General features: G+C 39.5%; 1 protein-coding gene and 1 pseudogene across 7 annotated transcripts in view; both read left to right on the top strand.

The window, feature by feature from the left end:
• Positions 1-1,450: 1,450 nt before the first annotated feature.
• The window catches only part of GCFC2 (GC-rich sequence DNA-binding factor 2), a 55,236-nt gene continuing 33,985 nt past the window's right edge, over positions 1,451-22,701 (top strand). For 4 of the 7 annotated variants that reach the window (XM_045054462.1, XR_006595681.1, XR_006595679.1 and 1 more), the window contains exons 1-6: positions 1,451-1,810; positions 4,908-5,033; positions 9,291-9,515; positions 10,866-10,963; positions 13,973-14,088; positions 21,805-21,846. In XM_045054462.1, the coding sequence (XP_044910397.1) occupies positions 1,540-1,810; positions 4,908-5,033; positions 9,291-9,515; positions 10,866-10,963; positions 13,973-14,088; positions 21,805-21,846 (878 nt within the window). In that variant the 5' untranslated portion in view covers positions 1,451-1,539. Of the gene's footprint in view, positions 1,811-4,907; positions 5,034-9,290; positions 9,516-10,865; positions 10,964-13,972; positions 14,089-14,441; positions 15,632-21,804; positions 21,847-22,701 lie in introns of those variants that run through there. The other 3 variants (XM_045054461.1, XM_023251806.2, XM_023251800.2) reach the window with 3 other exon arrangements.
• On the top strand, positions 17,962-19,356 carry LOC101090762 (annotated as a pseudogene).

The following is a 22,701-nucleotide window of genomic DNA, read 5'->3' as shown; positions in this document are numbered from 1 at the left end:
GTTTTCTCAATGCCTATCTATTCTTAGAACTCTGTCTGAACTCCATGCGAAAATCAGTGATTCATAATTAAACATTATTTTGAGTAGTTGACAGCTCAAGTTGGCCCTCCACTTTTTAAAGTTTTTTGTTTGTTTGTTTTGTTTTGTTTTTGAGAGCCAGAGCACGTGTGCATGCACTCAAGCAGGGAAGGGGCAGAGAGAGGGAGACTGAATCCCAGACGGGCTCCATGCTATCAGGGCAGAGGCTGACACAGGGATTGATTCCACAAACCGTGAGATCATGACCTGAGCCAAAATCAAGAGTCTGCAGGCTACTTAACCAACTCAGCAATGCTGACGCTACTGGTCCTCCATTTTTGTTGAAAGTAAGCCATTGGAAACCTCTGACTTCCAGAATGGTTATGATGACTTCAGAGGTATTTTTTTTCTTGTCCTACAATAAAATTTTACATGCTGCAAAGGCTTTTACATGTGGGGGTATGTACTGTAGTACATTTGGAATGGACAAAGAATCGTGTCTCTTCTTCATAAGAAGGGGAGGAAAGGCTACATTGGCAGAAGCTGAATGAATGTAGGGGTTCTCAGGCAGCTACGTACGGAGGGAGGTGAGCACCTGGAAATTTCTCTCTTAAAACAATCTTTTCCACGAGCCTCTTGGAAAGACTTCCTGAACTTTAAAGCATGGACTGAAAAAGCCCAGCAAGAGAATTTAAATGAACTGAATGGTTATTTGCTTCAGATGGTATGATCAGAGGCATCCAATAAGAATGGGCTTTACCAAGGAGACCAACAACGCAGAGTCCCTGGTGAAGGCTTCCTCACTCTCCGAAGAGCTAATGAATACAGTCCGAGTTTCCCACGGTTTTTGCCATCCTTCTTACAGCTGTGCATCTTTGTCAACATCACTCTCTGTTCTCAGATATTCTTTTTTCTTAGGGACGAAGGCATTTAACCAGGTTCTTTTGAAACCTTGCCACCTGAGAGCAATTGTTTGATATTTGCTCATTCGTGCACCTATCATTTATGTGTAGATTTTACTGTTTAGCTTTCAGAAGCAATCTCCCCACCACCCTCCCCACCCCACCCCCCACCCCCACACACTTCAGGTTTCTTGTTTAATTCTTGGTTGGAGAGAGAAGAGCAGATGCAGTTCCAGTCTAGGATGTGGGTATAGTGCCTGATTCCTAGATAGGGTTTGCACAGGAGAGCCTGTGAGTGCTGCCCATCGTGGCGCTCACCGCGAGGAGGCTACAGGACTCTTTCAACCACATAACACTACAGCACAGCCAAGCCTTGCAAAGAGAACACCTTGCAAGGCCAGCCCAGGGAACCAGGGCGGCCCTGGGAACCGAACTCGATAGAAAGAGCAAGAGGCAGAACACGCATGCGCAGGGCGAAGGCGGAGCGGACGGCGCGCGAAACGAGCGCGCGCACGCGGCGGCCAGGCCTTATAAGCGGGAGCGCGCACCAGCGTGGACGCCAGAGATCCCGCAGGCGGGTACCGGAAGAGGCCGCGCGCTTGGCGCCCGGGCCTCAGCCATGGCTCACAGGCCGAAGAGGACTTTCCGGCAGCGCCGAGCCCACTCCAGTGATAGCGATGACGCCGAGGAGCGGTCTGCTGAACCCGAGGCTCCGGGGCAGCAGGCGGCCCCGGGCCCTCCAGAGGAAGGGCCGCCCAGTGGCGGGGGCCGCGCGGAGGTGACGGACTGGCGTGCTCGGGCCCGGGGCCCTCGCGGTCGTGGCCGAGTGTGGGCAAGTTCCCGGCGCGCCGCGGGGGCGGCTCCGCGCGCTGAAGGCTCCGCGGTCCCAGGTGAGGCTGGGCTGCTGGGGAGCCGACGTGACGCGGGGCGAGGGGCGGGGCTGCGGGAAGAGGCCCTCGGGCTTCTCCGGTGGTTTCCGTGACCGCTCTAACTTCCAGCAGTGCTGAATTCCGGGGACCTGGAGCCAGACTGCACGCTTCCCAGCACTCACTCGCCCGCTGCCCGCATCTCCCAAGTCGGGCTCCTTGGGGCGACCACAAAGAATCCTTTGGGGTTTGTGGCTCGTGTGTGTTCGCACCGTCGGGTGAACTCTCCCCAGTTATAGGTTTAGTGCGGTACTTGCTGTTTACGAAGAACCTAATCGTCATAGAATTAAAAAAAAAAAAAAAAAAAGCTTTCTGGTACTGTTAGGGGAAAGTTTCATGTACTTTTGGAAACGTCCCCAGTTAGCTTTCTAGAAAACACTTAGCCAGAATAGTACATCAGAAGAATCTAGGTCTTGGCACGCTTCCTTTGCTTGTTGTATTTTTCATCAGTTATTTGCAGGAACGCAGATTACAACGACGGTGGATGTCACCAAGTAGCACAATGAATTGAAGACGCCGTAGACTACCAATAATGGCGGGAACTACAGTGCAGTAGTTTTGAAGTACCTTTGCGTTTTTAAATCTGGAATTTAGGCAGCATGAAGATATTTACATAAAATGTGTTCCAGTTAGAATTGGAGCTTAATAAGAATGCAGTTTTCAGTTAGTTTTGAGGTTAAAGAAAAAAATTGTCTCTCCCACGTAACTATTTTACAAAAAAATAGTGACATTGTTTTCCATTTGCAAATCTTGATACTTCTGCATTCAGTCTTGTGATAGGTTGTTTCATTTGAAATATGAAAAAGAAAACCGCAGGTACAGGGTGTAATAGGAATACTTAATAGCCTTTTAGGTGATTGAGGGCGTTCTGCTTTGGTGTTACAACAAAGGTCAACAAACAGTACTTTCTTAAAGGTCAGTTTGCAACAAGCAGCTGAAACAGTTATCTGTCAGGTTTTTTTCCCCAGTCTGTTAAATTAAAATCCACGGGTCTGTTTTGCACTTGAATGGAACTTTTGCCCGTGCATGATTGGTTACATCATGCACGGACTATGGAAAGCATTGGTTCACAGAGTTTGCAAATGTTGGTACATTTTATGATACAGTATCTCCCCCAAAATCTGTTACTGTTAGTGTGTTACTGCTGTGTTACTGCTAATCATCAGTCTTTAAGTATTGCAAAGATGCTCACGGTGCAGGATATGTTTTCCACAATTCCAGTTTTCACTTGAAATCTCTAATTCTGGAAGTGATAGGCACAGCTTTACTCATTTCTGAGACAATTTGTCAGTTGTACATGTAGAAATAACTAGAATTTGTCATTCTTTCAAGTAAAATGGTGTTGCTCCTTGAAGACCATGGCTAGTTCACCTTGCATCTGCTCACACAAGTGCTTTTCAGTGAGGCAACCATTGTGTTTCAGCGTGACCCGGAAGTGCTTTATACACACTTCCATTTTGTTCCACAGAATATTTAAAAGCTATGGACTCAAAGGTCACGATTTAATAAAGTTAGTGACTTTTAACTGCTGCATTGAGGATGGTAAGTGCAACTGGATTTTTTTTTTCCTGGCAATGCATGGTGATGAAGAATACAATGGCTGCTACTACACATTGCTGTCACTGTCTTGATTTATACTAAGAAGCCAAGAGTTTTACCCGCCTCTGCTGTTGCTTCATTATATAAATAGCATCAGATTAAAATGGGCAAATAACATGCTAATATTGTGATGAGAGTAGTTTTGAACTCACAGACCCTCTGAAAGGGTCCTAGGGACTTCCAGAGGTTGATGGACCATGCTCCGAGAACCACTGCTCTGGTGTTCATCCACTTTGGGAACAGGTAGGGGTTGTCATAAATAGTAGCAAAGAAAGAGGGAATCTGTACTTGTATTCCTTTGTCTTCTAAGTTTTGATCTTAATTCCAGATTTTTTTTTTTTTTAACTCTACATAGGTCTGTTAATTGCAGAACATTTTTAAGATAAAGAGTACTGGGGCGCCTGGGTGGCTCAGTTGGTTGAGTGTCCGACTTGGGCTCGGGTCACAATCTCACAGTTCGTGGGTTCGAGCCCTGCATCCGGCTCTGTGCTGGCAGCTCAGAGCCTGGAGCCTGCTTCCGATTCTGTGTCTCCCTCTCTCTCTGCCCCTCACCCACTCACATTCTGTCTCTCTCTCCTTCAAAAATAAACATTAAAAAAAAATTAAAAAAAAAGATAAAGAGTACTATGTAGTCTTTAAGTTTTAAAATTCATAAAAAAATACAAAATAATTGTGAACTGACAAGCCCTTTCTTGTCAGTAATACCATGAATTCCTTCATATTTTGTTCATTCAGTTCTCACAACACCCTTATGGGTGTTATCTCTTAATGTTATCTTTGTTTAATAGACTGTTTGGCAGACTGTCCTTTCCAAAATCACAGAGTAGAAGCAAAGAGATTCGTGATTTGAGACCACAGTGCTCATTACAGGACTGCTTGCCACCAGCCATTGAAGTATGGTATGAAGAGAGTCTAAATTCCAGAGTTGAGTGAAATTAGATTGAAAGCCCTCTTCTCCACTTAGTAACTTTGTGACACTGGACATGTTACTTAGCCTCTCTAGTCCCTAATGTCCTCATCAATAATAGCAGGCATTTACTTTACGGAATTGTGAAATTCTACAATTGTGTGAAATAGACCTTGTAAAGCAGATTTCAGTGCCTACCATATAGTAAGTGTACATTAGGTTTTTTTCAACTTCACTACCATTATTTTTCTTTCTTGTTTTAAATGTGCCTTCACTTTTTGTTGTCTTTTTTTTCTGTATGGTTTCCTTTTCTCATTGCATCTTTTAAGAGAATATTTTATTAGATAAGTAGATTGTATAAATAGGGTAAGTCTGTACATGTATTAGATCATTGGTTTCAGAAACAATGGAAATGGAGAAAGATCTGTACATTGCTTCAAATACATGGAGGAAAATTAAAACACTGTACTGTATATATGCTATGTGTTGTGTAGAATTTAGGTTATTGATTACACTATCTTGACTCTTTGTTATATTCAAAAAATGTCCTGTTAGAATCCAGAGTGGTTGATCTTTCAACGGATGAAGAGAGTGAAACACATCATTCCCCAGAAAGTAAAGATGATCACAGTTCATCATCCAACAGCTCCAGCTCTCTGGAAGAAGAATTTTCGTCAGTAGGTTGGTAAATATTGTGATTTTGGTTAACTTTATTTCTAATAGTATTTTCTATACCACTGGTTCTTATTATTGGTAACACAACTAACTCTAGTGAAGTATGAGGCAAGTACATCATTACTAATGATTGTCTAAGTGCCAGATTTGACTGCTCTTTTCCATTACATGACACGCTCAAGGTCAGACTGCTTGTAAGAGGCAGAGCCAGGATTCAGACCCAGGCAATCTGCCCCAGAAGCTGTGTTCTTAACCAGTGTGCTACACTTGGTGATTAATGCCAATATCTGAAGGGTGGTAAGAATTTGTTAGGATGTTTGGGGTACAGGACATAGCAAATGTAAAACTCTAGGGAAGACAACATAACATATGCAGAGAACTAAAAATAGTTGTTGGAATGAAAATATTTGGTTGGAGCGTAAGATAGAGGAACAACAAAAAATGCAGAGAGACAAATTGGAGTCAGATAATACAGGATTTGGGAGAACTACTGAAAATTTTATGCAAATAAATGGCATGACCATCTTTGTCTTTTAGAAAGATCAGGTCAGGGGTTGGTAAATTACCACTTGTGAACCAAATATGATCCATCACCTGCTTTTGCAAATAAGTGTCTGTGGCTGCTTTTGCTCTACAGTGACAGAGTTTAGAAGCTGTACCAGAGAATTGATGGCTCACAGCTGAAAGTATTTTTCTGGCTTATTACTCAAGCTTAAGGATTTGTAACTTGTTTTGTGCTGTGGACTCTTGTCAGTCTCATCAAGTCTGGGACCCCTTCTGAGAAAATAAAATTATGTAGTTTTATAAAAGAAATAAATTAACTTAAAATGTAATTGTTTAAATGCATTTTTTTTATTTTACACATTTTTTTTTAACATTTATTTATTTTTGAGAGACAGAGCATGAGCTGGGGAGGGGCAGAGAGAGAGGGAGACACAGAATGCAAAACAGGCTCCAGGCTCTGAGCCATCAGATCATGACCTGAGCCGAAGTCAGACGCTCAAACGGACTGAGCCACCCAGGCGCCCCTAAATGCGTTTTTAAACACTTGCAACGTAGTAATAACTGCTTTATCAACATTAAATAACAAACAGTGGCTCTTGTAATTTTTTTTTCTTATACAAGTTCACAAGGTACAAAAGTGCTTAATGATGAAACCAGTATTAAGAATTGAAACCTAGTAGATAGGTGAAGCTTTGTCTAGATTCTAGATAGAGGGCTGTCCAATAAAACTTTCTTTGATGATGAAAACGGTCTGTGTCTTCATTGTCCAGTACATTAGCCGCTAGCCACATATAGCTGTGGAGCCCTTGAAATGTGGCTGATGCAACTAAGGAACTGGATTTTGAATTTGGATAAATTTAAATGGTCACAGTACTGCTATAGAAGATGGCACATTAGGCCTTTTAAGCCAGTAGTTATAAAGTGTTGGTAGCAATGTCCACCTAAGGACAGAAGACAGTGTTCGCAAATGTGTGGGATAGTTTTTAATCATCATTGTGACTGAGGTATTGTTGGCCTGTAGTGCCCTAGAGACAAGAAATGATAAGTGTCTCTCAGAGTACAGGACAGTACAGCACAGAGAAGAATTTTCCGTTCTGAAATGTGCATTTCAGAAACACTGAGAGTTGAAAACTTGTTCTGTGAGGGATACATTTTTTTTTCTTCTGGAGAAAATATGAAGGCATGGGAGAAGTTTGGAGATTGGTACATGGACCAAGGAGTGCATTTATTTTTTTGTTCATACAGTGGAATTATTAGAATGATCCAGTAGTGAAATATCTGCCTTGATATTGTTGCAGATACAGTGTGTTACTCATGGAGCATGATCTCAATCTCTACTCCTTAGATAAGACGATATATGTGAAAATTATTTAACTTATAAATCTGCATGTTGTTATTATACAGCAGTATGCTAACTTTATTAATTCATTCCATGTCTGGCCAGCATCTGCTCTGTGGGAACCTTTGAGCTAGATGTTGGTGCCTAGACAAGAGAGGATAATACTCTTGAAATTTTACTTCTTTATTGTAGCTTGAGAGAGGATTAGCTTTATGTACAACTAGTATCTCACTGCTGAGTCCATCCTTGTGACTTATTAAACCCCACCAAGTCATTTGCAAACATCATTTCCACTTCAAGTATTTGTTTTTGTATTCACACACTTGAGTATTTGAACCTGAGTATATCATCTTAACCCTGATTTTACAATAAGTTTCCCAGAGGGCTGTAAAAATACACTGTTGCTCAGCTCCACCTCAGATCAACTGAATCTGAATCTCTGGGATGGGGAGCTTGGGTGCCAGTAGATTATCAAGATCCCCAGGTGATACTAATGTGTAACCAGCATCAAGAAATGCTATATAGCCTGTTGTGAAGGTTTTGAGTCTTAATTCTGTTTTAGGTTATATTAGCTGTCCCTCCCAGCTTTAAAGACATGTCTTTTTATCTTCATATCACATTAAGATCATTAAAACAGGGGCAGTGCAGACAAGACAAAATACAGAGGCCCTGTAGCTGATGACTACAGCGCTTCATGATCAACTTTTTTTTTTTTTTAGTAATTATTCAGCCACTTAAGAATCCAGTGCAATATGTAATTTTCCCCGCGTATTTTAACATTATCCACAAGGAAACTATTAAATGCTTTGGGAGGATGGAGAAACATCTGACCTGCATCATTTCCCTGATCTTAATCTATAAATTAGTACTAGTCTGTAAAAAGTAAATCACTTGATTTGATATTCCTTGTTCTTAATGAACATACTGATTTTCAGTGATCACCACTTATCATTTCATAATTCAAGCACTTTTTGTTTTCCTTAGGACTGCTGTCAAGCATTTTGGTCAGTAATTTCTGAATTGTCTCTTTTTTTCTGTTTCAAAAGTTGGAACGTTTTCATGTCTCCAGGCACATCACCTTTTCTGTTTCTCAAAGAATTTGGATCATGGGTGCCTCGGTGGCTCAGTCAATTAAACATCTGACTTCAGCTCAGGTCATGAACTTGCAGTTTGTGGATTCAAGCCCTACATCAGGCTCTGTGCTGACAGCTCAAAGCCTGGAGCCTGCTTTGGACTCTGTGTCTCGCTTGCTCTCTGCCCCTTCCCCGCTCATGCTCTGGGTCTCTTTCCCTTTCTCTCAAAAGTAAACATTAAGAAAAAAAAACTTAAAAAAAAAAAAAAAGAATCTGGATCAGTTTGTGGTAAAGTTTAGAACATTTTACTTGAGCCTTGGTGGCTTGACATCCCTAAGTAACATTTTGAAGTGCTTCAAGTAGTGAAAATTTCTTTTCCCATTTTGTTTACCTTAGTATTTTGCTTAAGAAACTGTTCTTTTTCCAGAAAGTTAAGATAAATTTCAGCTTAGATCATGCATGAAGAAACTTGTTTTGAGTTGGAAGAGTCCACATTAATGTGGTTTATACTCTATAAAATAACTAAAACTAAGGGCGCCTGGGTGGCTTAGTTGGTTAAGCATCGGACTTCGGCTCAGGTCATGATGTCACAGTTCGTGAGTTTGAGTCCCACATCTGTGCTGTCAACACAGAGCTTGCTTTGGATCCTCTGTCTCTCTCTCTCTACTCCACCCATGCTCTCACTCTCTCAAAAGTAAACACGAAAACAAAAAACTAATGAACTAAAGCAAGGCTCTATTAAAAGTTGTCACTTAAATATTCTTCAATGAACCTGATTATTTTCTTTACACTTTTTCACTTATTCATGTGGAAATCACCACAGGACCTTAGAGACTGAGTTGGCTGTGTGGTTTTAGTTTCTTTCTCACTCCCTATATGCTTGGATGGTCTGGGGTAGGGCAGGGCATAATACAGCGTCCGTCTTTGTGAGTCTTAACTGGCCTCTCCCCCATCATTCTCACGTCTACAGTTCTCATTGACTCAGCAACTCCATGTTCAGCTCTCCACATCCCTACTTCCCTCACAATCTCAGAGCTTCTGGAAGTGAGAAATACCCCTCAACAAAAAGTCAGCAACAACATCTGATGAATAAGAGAGCTCAAAGATAAAATGAAGTGGTATCAGTATATTTTCTGAAACTTCTAGACTTGGTTAATTTTCTAATTTACATTTAATCTCTATAAAAATAATTTTCATAATGGATGTAAGTTTTGAGCTGTGTAGTTACATTCTATCAGAATAGTGAAAAAATTAGAAAAATGTGCCTTTTTTATTTTATTTAAATACAGGGAATATGTATTTCTGTTGGTGTTTGGTTTTCAGTGTCTCCTTCTTTGTTTCTTTCAGTAAATATCCCTGATGCAGCTTTTATTCAGGCAGCCCGCAGGAAACGTGAATTGGCCAGGACCCAAGATGACTATATTTCTTTGGATATAAAACATACCTCTGTCATCACTGGGATGAAGAAAAACAGTGATGAAGATCCTGAGAGTGAGCCTGATGACCATGAAAAGAGAATACTGTTTACCCCAAAGCCTCAAACACTTAGACAAAGGATGGCTGATGAAACAAGTACATACTTAATTTATTTACAATATGTGAACATTAAGGGATTTTTTGCTGGAATATACTATCGTGATCAAATCTCCATAAAAACTTAATGTAATATCTCATATTTTAAAAAGTGTTAGAAGTTGGTTTTTATTTAATACCAATTTGGTCAATGACATCGTCTGTAAAAGATAAATCTATTAAAATGCTATTACCAAACATAACGTGTAATAATATTTAATTGACCTCCACTTGATCTTTTTTGACAGATGAAAAAATTGTGCAGTCTTATTTTTGACATTGAAAACTTTCATCATAACCTTTGTAAAGATTTTTTTTTTTTTAACATGGAAGCATATACAGAGATTTTAGGCTTCATTTATTAAAATCTCCCCTGCTCTAATAAAAAAATTTCCTCACCCAATAGTCTTTGGGTCTCAAAGGACTATTCTTACATTTCTCATTTATAAACAATAATATGTTTTACCAAAATTTTTGTCACTTCAAATAATATTTTTTCGGAATGAGACTTTTGGTTCTTTATAACCCAGAAATTATTTTTCAATATTTAGATTCTCAGGTAGAATTTATAATCTCTGGGAGCACCTGGGTGGCTCAGTAGGTTAAGCATCTGATTTCTTGATTTCTGCTCAGGTCATGAACTCATGGTTCATGAGATCAAGCTCAGAGCCTGCTTGGGATTCTCTGCTTCTCTTTCTGCCCCTCCCCTGCTCGTGTGTGGGCTCTTGCTGTTTCTCAAGATAAATAAGCATTTTAAATGTTTATTTTTTTCAACGTTTATTTATTTTTAGGACAGAGAGAGACAGAGCATGAACGGGGGAGGGGCAGAGAGAGAGGGGGACACAGAATCGGAAACAGGCTCCAGGCTCTGAGCCAACAGCCCAGAGCCTGACGCGGGGCTCGAACTCACGGACCGCGAGATCGTGACCTGGCTGAAGTCGGATGCTTAACCGACTGCGCCACCCAGGCGCCCCTAAATAAGCATTTTAAAAAAAAGAATTTATAATCTCTGTAAAGGAATACCAAATGTTTCACTTTTTTTCAAGTTTTTTTCTCCATATGTGAAACTATGGAAGTGTTTTTAGTGGGACGGTTTGGTGATGAGTACAGATTCCCAGATTCAGGTCTCCACTTCAGCACATTCCTCAGACAAGTTATTATTAAATTCCTGATAGGAGTGTCCTCATTATAAAATAAGGATGATAATAGTGCTTTCTTCCTTGAATTGTGAAGGATAAGTTAACATATGTAAAGCTGCTAAGCCAGCAGCACATTATAAGCCCCCCAAAAATGTTAGCTGATGCTATTAGAAGGGATAAATACCATTCATGATTTTGTTTTTCCCCCTAGCACCTAGAAATGAAGAAACAAGTGAAGAGAGTCAGGAAGATGAAACTCAAGATATTTGGGAATGGCAGCAGATGAGGAAAGCAGTTAAAATCACAGAGGTAATAATTTTTTTATACCATGTATATTAATTTTCTGTGGCTGCTATAACAAATTATCACAAATTTGATGGCTTAAAATAGACGTTGATTTTCTCACAGTTGTGGAGGCTAGAAATCTGAAAGCAAGGTGTTAGCGGGACTGTGCACCCTTTGAAGACCTAGGGGCAAGAATTTTCTCTTGTCTTTCAAATTCTGGTCACTCTCGGTGTTCCTTGCTTTGTGACTGCATAACCCCTTGCTGTCTCCTTCACATGGCCTTCTTCTCTGTGCTTCTATGTGTCTTTTACAAGAACACTTAACATTGGATTTAGGGCCCACTTAGATAATGCAGGATGTTCTCATCTTGAGATACTTCGCTTAATTACAAACACAGAGACTCTTTTTCCAAATACGTCATATTCACAGGTTCTAGGGGATAGGACATAGACCTATCGTTCGGTCACTGTTCAACTCACTACACCTTATATACCATGTTCTTTTCCCACTAGATTATAAACACCTTCCACATATTATTAGGCCACTTAAGCGGACCATGTTTTTTTTATCTTTAGTTTTATGGTGACTGCAACATACGGTAGGTGTGTAAATGTAAAGTTTAAACAAATATGTTTAGAGGAAAACTAATAAAAATAATTGTTCTTGAGCTCAAAAGTCCTGGATTTGGGTTCTGGCTACACCACTGAAATATATGCTCCGTGAGGTCGACAATTATGAACTATTCAGTGTTTTATCCTTCTGTGCCTAATGTTGTGAGTGGTCAATAAATATTTGTGAAACTTTGAGCAAATTATTTAATTTTCTTTTTTTTTTTTTTTTTTTTTTTTTTTAGTGTTTATTTTTGAGAAAGAGACAGAGTGTGAGCGGGGAGGAGCAGAGAGAAAGGGAGACACAGAATCTGAAGCAGGCTCCAGGCTCTGAGCTGTCAGCACGGAGCTCGATGCAGGGCTTCAACCCAGGAGCCATGAGATCATGACCTGAGCCGAAGTCAGATGCCTAATGGACTAAGCTACCAAGGCTCCCCAAAGTTTCTAAATCTGTTTTTTCATCAATAAAATAGGAAGATAATGTTACCTACATGAGTAGGTGGCTATAAGTCTCAAAATCATAATGATTTAAAATAAAGTGCTGATATATTACATAAATATAAAGTTATTATTTTTTAATCTGTTTAACAGTAATGCTTTGAGGGGCACCTGAGTGGCTCAGTTGGTTAAGTGTCCGACTTTTGATTTCAGCCCCAGTCCTGGTCTCGTAGTCATGAGATCTCATGTTGGGTTTCGCACTGGACATGGAGCCTGCTTAAGAATTTCTCCCTCTGCCCCTCCCCTGCTTGCACACACACAAGAAACAAAGCAAAAAACAGTGCTTTGAAAGATTATTTGCTCTTCTAAATAAAGTATTAAGATCTCCGTGTTATTAAAACTAAGAAGCTAAGTAAAGTAAGTCTTTGGTTGTAACAATATTTAGAAATCTCTGACCAGAGAAATGATTTAGAGGGCTATTTTTATAACTATAATAGATTTAGGATCCCCCTCCCCTTTTTAGTGAAATCAGTGTAGCAACAGCATGAAAAAAAAATACTTGGAGAAAAAAACATGTCACAGTCCTTACTCTGCTCAGGTTTGCATAATTCCTTTTTAAGTATTTGTTTAATTATAGGCATAGTGTATATCAGAAATTCCCAGACTTCCCATTCATGGAACCCACAGTGTCTTTAACTTTATTCTGATGCCCTTAGGCCAAAAGTACTAAAGCAATTCCATTTATTGAGTACTTAGGGCGATAGAATTTAATACTATTTATGTCCTAATAACTCAGTGGTCTTTGAAAAAAATAACACTGATAAATTGAAGAAAAAAAATCTTTTAATTTCATTTTTAAATAACCACACTTACTAATGAAATGTGTGCACCTCTTGGGCACTGCATGACACCTCAAGATTAGACACTGCCATTTTCCTTTCTAAATTGATTTTCAGTAGGTACTTGCTTTTTATTACATCCACCAAAAACCCACCTTCACTAATAAGACTTCATCAAAGGACTGTAGCACAATCTAATGTTGGAGCTATGAACTAGTTAAAACTAGTAGTTCAATAAATGATGAATATGTATTCCCTGGAAATATTTAAAATATTTATATTTAAAATGTATATTTAAGGGCACCTGGGTGGCTCAGTTGGTTAAGCGTCCGACTTCAGCTCAGGTCATGATCTCGCAGTTTGTGGGTTCAAGCCCCGTGTCAGGCTCTGTGCTGACAGCTCAGAGCCTGGAGCCTGCTTTGGATTCTGTGTCTCCTTCTCTCTCTGTTCCTCCCCTGCTCATGCTCTGTCTCTCTCTCTCTCTTTCTCAAAAATAAAAGATTAAAAAAAATTGTTTTAAATAAATAAATAAAATGTATGTTTAAAATATTTCATAGCATCCCTTTGAGTTCACGTGGATGCCTTGGCATGTAGTTTGGGAACCACAATAGCATACAATTTCAAATTCTGGTTTGTTTGCTTGTTATAAATGTTATAAATGTTTTCCCCTGTTTCTATTACATAGTTATAACTAATTTTAAAATTGCATAATATGGGGGGCATCCAGGTGGCTCATTTGGTCGAGGGTTTAACTCTTGATTTCGGCTCAGGTCGTGATCCCAGGGTCATGGCATTGAGCCCCACGTCAGGCTCCTCACTGAGCATGGAACCTGCTTAAGATTCCCTCTGTCTCTCCCTCTGCCCCTCTCCCCACTTGTGCACTCTCTCTTTCTCTCTCTAAAATAAATAACCAAAAAGCAAGCTTTTGTGAAAAGTAAGATTTTGTAATTTGCCTCTTGCATGCATATTTAAAGTTCCATATTTTAAAACTGTGAGAATTATAAAAACGTTTTATTGTAACTATGAAAAATGTCAAAGGCATGGAATTTTGATCTGGTGAGACATTGGATACCCAGTCTTCTCTCATGCTGTTGATATTTGTAAGATTAACGAGTTTTTTAAAACAATACAAATTTTCATATTTTTAGGGACGAGATCTAGATCTTTCCTACAACAGTGAATCTCAGACAGTGAAGAAGTTTGATACTTCCACTTCATTTCCACCAGTAAATTTAGAAATTATAAAGAAGCAATTAAATACTAGGTAAGTAGTATTGATTTTAAAATAATTTGTCCCAGATATTTAATAGTGAAAAAAGCACTATGTTCTTTTTAATTATTAAGTACGAACACTAATATTAAACATATTTGTAGGAAAAAATAGCATCACCTGTGTTACCCCACTAGTACAACTGATTTCCTTTCTATATAGGTCATTTTAATCTTTATAATAGATACATACCACATGGTTAAAATTCATAAGTATTAAATTCTTGTTTTAATATTTTTGTAAGCTTGTATCTGCATTGTTAAATAACCTTTAATTTTTGAAAATAATAAGTTGGGAGTGATGGCAAGATGCCATAGTAGGAAACTCTATACCTCATTTCTTCCTAGAATACCAACTTAGCAATATACAGTCCAAAAAACCTTTATGAGAACTCCAGAAAACAGAAAGTTGCACTACCCCAAACAAGCTCAAAGCCAAGAGCCACATTGTAATGGGTAAGAAAAGCCATTTCATTTCAGTGGCATCAGCCACTCTTGCAAGCCCACACTGCTTGTGAGAGAACAAAAAAGCCCAGCTCACAGCTTCTCCATTGAGAGGGAAAAAAGAAGAGTGAAACATACATCTAATGTTTGGGCTTTTGGAGGAACTGCCTGAGGGACTGTTGCCTGCCTTGGCTATGTCAGCATCCTGAATGTCATATCTTGGATATCTGGGGGCCACAGAGAACAAAAGAGAGCTCAGTTCCTGCACACCCAGAAAGCCTAGAGGACTTCAGACAAACACCAAAGGGAGCAAGAGAGTACAAACACCTAAAAAACCCACAAATTCATATAGGGAAGTTTCATATAGAAACCCAGAGGAGATGTATTCCTTGTAAAAGATTTGAGAAGACCTCTCCCTGCCCTCCAAATCTCTAGCCAGGCTGATTGGTGATGTTCTTCCACTATATGAAGCTATTTCCCTTAAGTGCATTTTCAAATGTATAAGACAACAACAAAAAATAACAAGACATGGAGAAATCGGGAAACCTGGCACAACCAAAGGAGCAAAATAAATCTCTAGAACCAATTCTAAAGAAACAGAGATCTATGAATTACTTGACAAACAATTCAGAATAATCTACTTCTAGAAGATGAATGTGCTATAAGAGAACACACACAACAATATCAGGGAAATAATACATGAACAAGGTGAGAATATCAACAAAACAAAACTATTAAAAAAAAAAAATTCTGTAGCCAAACAATACAGTAAGTGAATTGAAAAATCCACTAGAGGGGGTCAACAACCTACTTGATCCAGCAGAAGAAAGAAGCAGTAACATCAAAGGCCATTGGTTTGAAATTACAAGTCAAAGGAACAGAAAGAAAAAAGAATGAAGAGTGAAGAAAACATAAAGTACTCACAGGACACATCAAGCAGAACAATGTACACATTATGGAAGTCCACATAGGAGAAGAGAGTGGAGCAGGAACTTGTCTGAAGATCTAATGGCCAAAAACTTACCAATCTGAGAAAGGAAGTAGACATCCATGTTCAAGCTCAAAAGATTAGAAGGATAAACCAGAGAAGCTCACACTGAGACAATCAAATTTTCAAAGGCAGAAAAAATTTTGAAAGCAGTGAGACAAAAGCACCTTTTCACATAATAGGGAGCCCCCTAAGATTATCAGATTTCTCAACAGAAGCTTTATAAGCTGGAAGGACTGCGATGATGTGTACAAAGTGCTGAAAGAAACTCCCAGCCAAGATAATTATAACCAGTAAAAATGTCCTTCAACAATGAAGGAAAAATAAAGACCTCAGATAAATAAAAACCAAGGGAGTCCATCACCATTAGAATTGCCTTACAAAAAAATGTTATTACAAGTCCTTCAAGGACCGCCTGGGTGGCTCATTCAGTTAAACGCTGACTTCAGCTCAGGTCATGAACTTGCAGTTCATGGGTTCAAGCCCCACGTCAGGCTCTGTGCTGACAACTCAGAGTCTGGACTCTGCTTCGGATTTGTATCTCTCTCTCTCTCTCTCTCTGCCCCTCCCCTGCTTGCTCGCTCGCTCATTCTCATTCTCTCTCATTCTCTCTCTCAAAAATAAATAAACATTGGCACAAAAACAGACACTCAGATCTACAGAACAGAGAACCCAGAAATAGACCCACAAGTATATGGCCAACTAATCTTTGACAAAGGAAAGAATATCCAATGGAATAAAGACAGTCTCTGCAGCAAATGGTGCTGGGAAAACTGGACAGCGACATGCAGAAAAAAGAACACCACACAAAGGGAAACAAAAGCAAAAATGAACTGTTGGGACCTCATCAAAATAAAAAGCTTCTGCACTGCGAAGGAAACACTCAGCAGAACTAAAAGGCAACTGATGGAGTGGGAGAAGATATTTGTAAACGACATATCAGATAAAGGGTTAGTATCCAAAATCTATAAAGAACTCAAACTCAACACCAAAAACAAATAATCCGGTGAAGAAACGGGCAAAAGACATGAATAGACACTTCTCCAAAGAAGACATCCAGGTGGCCAACCAACACATGAAAAAATGCTCAACATCACTCATCATCAGGGAAATACAAATCAAAACCACAATGAGATACCGCCTCACACCTGTCAGAATGGCTAACATTAACGATTCAGACAACAGATGTTGGCGAGGATGCGGAGAGAGAGGATCTCTTTTGCGCTGCTGGTGGGAATGCAAACTGGTGCAGCCACTCTGGAAAACAGTATGGAGCATCCTCAAAAAATTAAAATTATAACTACCCTACAACCCAGCAATTGCACTACTAGGTTTTTATCCAAGAGATACAGGTATGCAGTTTTGAAGGGGCACATGCACCCCAGTGTTTATAGCAGCAGTATCAACAATAACCAAGAATGGAAAGAGCCCTAATGTCCATCGATGGATGAATGGATAAAGAAGATGTGGTGTATGTATATACAATGGAGAATTACTCAGCAATCAAAAAGAATGAAATCTTGCCATTTGCAACTACATGGATGGAACTGGAGGATATTATGCTAAGTGAAATTAGAGAAAGACGAATATCATAACTTCACTCATATGAGGACTTTAAGAGACAAAACAGATGAACATAAGGGAAGGGAAACAAAAATAATATAAAAACATGGAGGGGGGCAAAACCTAAGAGGCTCTTAAATATGGAGAACAAACAGAGGGTTACTGGCGGGGTTGTGGGAGGGGGGATGGGCTAAGTGAGTAAGAGGCATTAAGGAATCTACTCCTGAAATCATTGTTGCACTATATGCTAACTACCTTGGATGTAAATTAAAAAAAAAAATTGAACAAGAATTAAATAACAGAAAGCTTATATTTGAGTTCTATGTCTTTGACTCAATAAGTAATCTTAAACAGATCATTTTTCCTTTTTATGTTTTAGTTTCTGTTAAAAGAAGGATATAATCCGTATATGACTTAGGTCATAGATGGGATCATGATGTGAAATCGTTTATTACAACCATAAGAGACTCTTAAATATAGAGAACAAACTGAGGGTTGATGGGGGGAGGCAGAAAGGTTGATGGGAGGGGAGGGGGAAAATGGGTGATGAGCATTGAGGAGGGCACTGGGATGAGCACTGGGTGTTGTATGTAAGCAATGAGTCATGGGCATCTACCCCCAAAACCAAGAGCACACTGTATACAGTGTATATTAGCCAACTTGACAATAAATTACATTAAAAATAAAATAATAATAAATAAAAACACAAATATTAGAATTTTTTTTATTTTTTTTTTTAATTTTTTTTTTCAACATTTATTTATTTTTGGGATAGAGAGAGACAGAGCATGAACGGGGGAGGGGCAGAGAGAGAGGGAGACACAGAATCGGAAACAGGCTCCAGGCTCTGAGCCATCAGCCCAGAGCCTGACGCGGGGCTCGAACTCCCGGACCGCGAGATCGTGACCTGGCTGAGGTCGGACGCTCAACCGACTGTGCCACCCAGGCGCCCCTAGAATTTTTTTTAAAAAGAGAGTGCTTCAAGATGTGACTAAAAGGGCTGCCATTGGACATGTCCCTCCTCGGCGCAACTTGAACACTTGAACCCAGCCATGGGTCACTGCTAGAGCAGTGAGAATAAGGACTGAGATAAAGATCAAGAGGAGCAGTTGCTACTGCTTGACCCTAGAAGCGCCCCTACCAAAGCCTTCAATGGAGCTGAGCCCAACTACCAGCCTGCCTTCCACTCACATAGATGAGCAGGCCCTGCTCTCCCCATGCTTGCTAAGGGAGCCAGCAATATCATTGACGTGTCTGCTACAGACTCCCAGAGCATGAAGCAGCACAAGTACACGAGCCAGGCAAGGGAGTACGGCACCCACTTGGCTGTGCTGAGCAGCCTAACCCACTGGAAGAAGCTGCTGCTGCTGCCATGTCTTACCAGCCAGTCCCAAGTGCTGGCCAGCAAGCCCATCTCCTTTTCTGACTTGCAGCGGGTCTCCAGGATAGCTGCTTATGCCTACAGTGCACTTTCTCAAATCCAAGCAGACGCAAAAGAGGAGCTGATTGTATAGTTTGGGATCCCATGAAGAGGGAGATTCTTGGACTGCTCTTTTTTCACCTGTCTCTACCCTGCTTCACTGTAGTTCAAGTAGTACCTAACTTCTCTACCCTAGTTTCACTGTAGTTCAAATAGTACCCTAATCTGGTACTAATCACAGAGAAGAGTATGGAGGAGGAGAAGAGTGAGGCTGGAAGTCTGAGCAAGTGAGGATGGGGCAAGAGAGGGTAAAACCATTTGGGACTGGCATTCAAAGCCCTGGCTAGGGATGGGTGGGGGTTAAAAGGTTAGGACTTAGCCTTCACTGTCACTGGGAAGGTAGAGGTACCACTGTGAAGTGATCCCTAAGGGGACTATGGGAGCCCCTTTCTACCCTTTCTCTTGGCCTCACTCCTGTCCCTCTCTCCATGACTTAGTATTCACATGCACCTCACTAGGGTTTGTGGCCAGGGTCTGGACAAGCTTGAATGTGAATTAATTTTGTATTTCTAGCACCTTGGGTTTTTACATGTTTGGGATTCTGGTTTGGTTTATCACCCTGAATAAAGGAAGTGTACTTAAAAAAAAAAAAAAAGTCCTTCGAGTTCAAATGGAAGGAGGCCAGCCAGTAGCATGAAGCATATGAAAATCTAAGGCTGTCTGGGGTGCCTCACTAGCTTAGTCAGTAGGCGAGCATGCAACTCTTGATTTCAGGGTTGTGAGTTCAAGTCCCATGTTTGGTGTAGAGTTTACTTAAAGAAAATAATAACTTGACACAGCTTTGGTTTAAAATACATATATATAGGGGCGCCTGGGTGGCGCAGTCGGTTAAGCGTCCGACTTCAGCCAGGTCACGATCTCGCGGTCTGTGAGTTCGAGCCCCGCATCGGGCTCTGGGCTGATGGCTCAGAGCCTGGAGCCTGTTTCCGATTCTGTGTCTCCCTCTCTCTGCCCCTCGCCCGTTCATGCTCTGTGTTCATGCTCTGTCTCTCTCCGTCCCAAAAATAAATAAACGTTGAAAAAAAATTAAAAAAAAAAAAAGTTTAAAATACATATATATAGAGCTGGTAAAGGTTAAGTATGTAGACAAATAGAGAATCATGTAGTATTCTAAGGGTGATGTAAAAATCAGTTCAGGTATAAAATTTAAAAGATAAACACAAAAAACTATAACATTGTTAATGAATAATACGTTTTTAAATGTGATTTGGGACATCAGTAACAAGTGGAGGAAATAAGGAATAAGAATTTTTGTATGTGATTGAAGTTGTTATCAGCTTAAAATAGATTATTAGAACTATAAGATGTTTTTTGTAATCCCCATGGTATGTGCACACACACACACACACACACACACACACACAAATGTATAGAAGCACAAAAGAAAATGAGAAAAGACTGAGGGCATGTCACTACAAATTCAAAACACTAAGGTAGCAAGAGAGGAAAAGGCACAAAATAACCACAAGCTAGAGAACAATTTGCAGGGGCACCTGGGTGCCTCATTGAGCATCCGAATCTTGATTTTGGCTCAGGTCATAATCTTACAGGTTCATGAGATTGAGCCTCACATTAGGCTCAGCACCAACAGCAGGGAGCTTGCTTGGGATTCTCTCTCTCCCTCTCTCTGCCCCTCCCCCAGTAGTGTGCATGGGTGCTTTCGCTCTCAAAATAAACTTTAAAAAAAAACAGTTTACAAAATGGCAATAGCAGGTCCTTCTGTATTAATATTACTTTACAGTCAAAAAGCAGAATGGCTGAATGGATTAAAAAAATCAAAATCCAATTATATTCTGTCTGTAAGACACTGACGTAGATTTAAGAATACATAGAGACTGAGATTGAAAGGATTGAGAAATATATCACATGCAAATAGTACACTAAAGAACAGTAGTGACATAAAAACTATTTGAGAGAGAGAGTGCAGGAGGGGGAGGGGCAGAGAGAGGGAGACACAGAATTTGAAGCAGGCTCCAGGCTCTGAGCTGTCAGCACAGAGCCCAACGTGGGGCTTGAACTCACGAACCGTGAGATCATGACCTGAGCCAAAGTTGGATGCTCAACTGTCTGAGCTACCCAGGCTCCCCATTAAAAACTATTTTAAAAGACAGAATGACATAGGATATAAAGGGATCAGTTTATCAGGAATTATAGTAAACAGTTATATATGCCTCTAACATGACAGCACCTGTGTAAAGCAAATACTGACAGAGCTGAAGAGGGAAATAGTAATACAGTAATAATATTAGATTTCAGTATCCCACTTTCTATAACGGATGGAAAATCCAGGCAGAAAATCAATGAGGAAACTGTGATCTTGAACAAAATGGACCTAACCAGACATACAGAACATTTCTACCCAACAGCAGCAGAATATACATTCTTTTCAAGCACACATGGAATACTCTTCAAGGTAGATCTAATGTGAGGTAACAGACAAGTCTTAACAAGTTTAATATTGAAGTCTTTCCAAGTGTCTTTTCCAAACACAATGGAATGAAACTGTAAGTCAGGAAGAAAAGCAAAAATTCATAAATATGTAGAAATTAAACCACATTTGAACAGCTAGTGGATCAAAGAAGAAATCAAATTAGAAATTTTAAAATCTCCTGAGAAAAATGAAAGCAAATGCTCAATATACCAAAACAGGGAACACAGCTAAAGCATTACTGAGAGGGAAATTTATAGCAATAAACACTTATATTAGAAAGAAAGAAAGATCTCAAATCAACAACCTAACTTTACACCTCAGTGAACTAGAAAAAGAACTAAGTGCAAAATTAACAGAAGGAAGGAAATGATAAAGATCAAAGCAGAGGTAACAGAAAATACACAACAAAAAAATCAACGAACTTAGGTTTGTTTTTTTGTGTCAAAAATTAGTAAAATTGACAAAAATTGACCTTTAGCTCTATACTAAGTAAAAAACGGAGTGGGCTCAAATCAAAAAATTAAAACATGTCACAGAAATTAAAAGGATCCATGAGAGAGAGACTAATATGGACAATTATATACCAACAAATTTGATAACCAAGAAGAAATTGTTAAATTTCTAGAGATGTACAACCTACCAAGACTGATTCATGAGGAAATTAAAAATCTAATGAAACCTATTACTGGTAAGGTGATTGAATCAAAACCTTACTAGCTAAAGCCCAGGATAACATGGTCTCACTGGAGAATTCTACCAAGCATTTAAAGGTGAATTAACACTATTCTTTCTCAAACCCTTCCAGAAAACTGAAGAAGAGAGAACACTTCCAAACCCATTTTATGAGGTCAGTGTTACCTTAATCCCAAAGCCCAGACAAAAATATTAACAAGAAAATTATAGGCCACTAATCCTGATTAATACTGATACAAAAGTCCTCAACAAAACACTAGCAAACCTAATTCAACAACATATTAAAGGGATTCTACATCATGACCAAGTGAGATCTACTTAATACAAGGATGATTGGTGGCAAAAATCAGTTCGTGTGATACACTACATTAACAGGATGAAGGACAGAAACCACATGATCATCTCAGTTGATGGCAGAAAAAGCACCTGACAAAATTCAATACCCTTTCATGATAAAAACAACCAACTAGGGATAGAAGGAAATTTTTGAACATAATAAAGTCCATATAGGAAGAGCCCGCAGCTAACATAATCCATGGTGAAAAACCAAAAGCTTTTCCTGTAAGATTAGGAACAAGTCATGGACCCCTATTCTTGCCACTTCTGTGCAACAAAGAATTAGAAGTCCTAGCCAGAGAATTCAGGCAAGTAAAAGAAATAAAGGGCAGCCAAGTAAGAAAGGAAGAAGTAAAATTAACTCTATATAGATATGATCTTATATGTCATAAACTCTAAATAGACTCCACACACACACAACTCTGTTAGAACTAATTCAGCAAATTTGCAGGATACAAAATCAACACAAAAAGTTATGGTTCTATGGACTAACCATACAAAATCCAAAGAGTGTGTTTAAAAAAAGTCATTTACAATAGCATCAGAAAGAATAAAATTCAGGAATAAACTTAACGAAGGAGGTAAAAGATTTGTACAATGAAAACTATAAAACATTGCTGGAAGAAATTGAAGAAGACATAAATAGACATTTCATGTTCATGGATTAGAAGAC

This window comes from Felis catus, chromosome A3 (genome assembly GCF_018350175.1).
Source record: "Felis catus isolate Fca126 chromosome A3, F.catus_Fca126_mat1.0, whole genome shotgun sequence".
Classification (NCBI taxonomy): Eukaryota; Metazoa; Chordata; class Mammalia; order Carnivora; family Felidae; genus Felis; species Felis catus.
The sequence above is the reverse complement of the archived record's forward strand: the minus strand, read 5'-3'. Positions and strand labels throughout refer to the sequence as shown.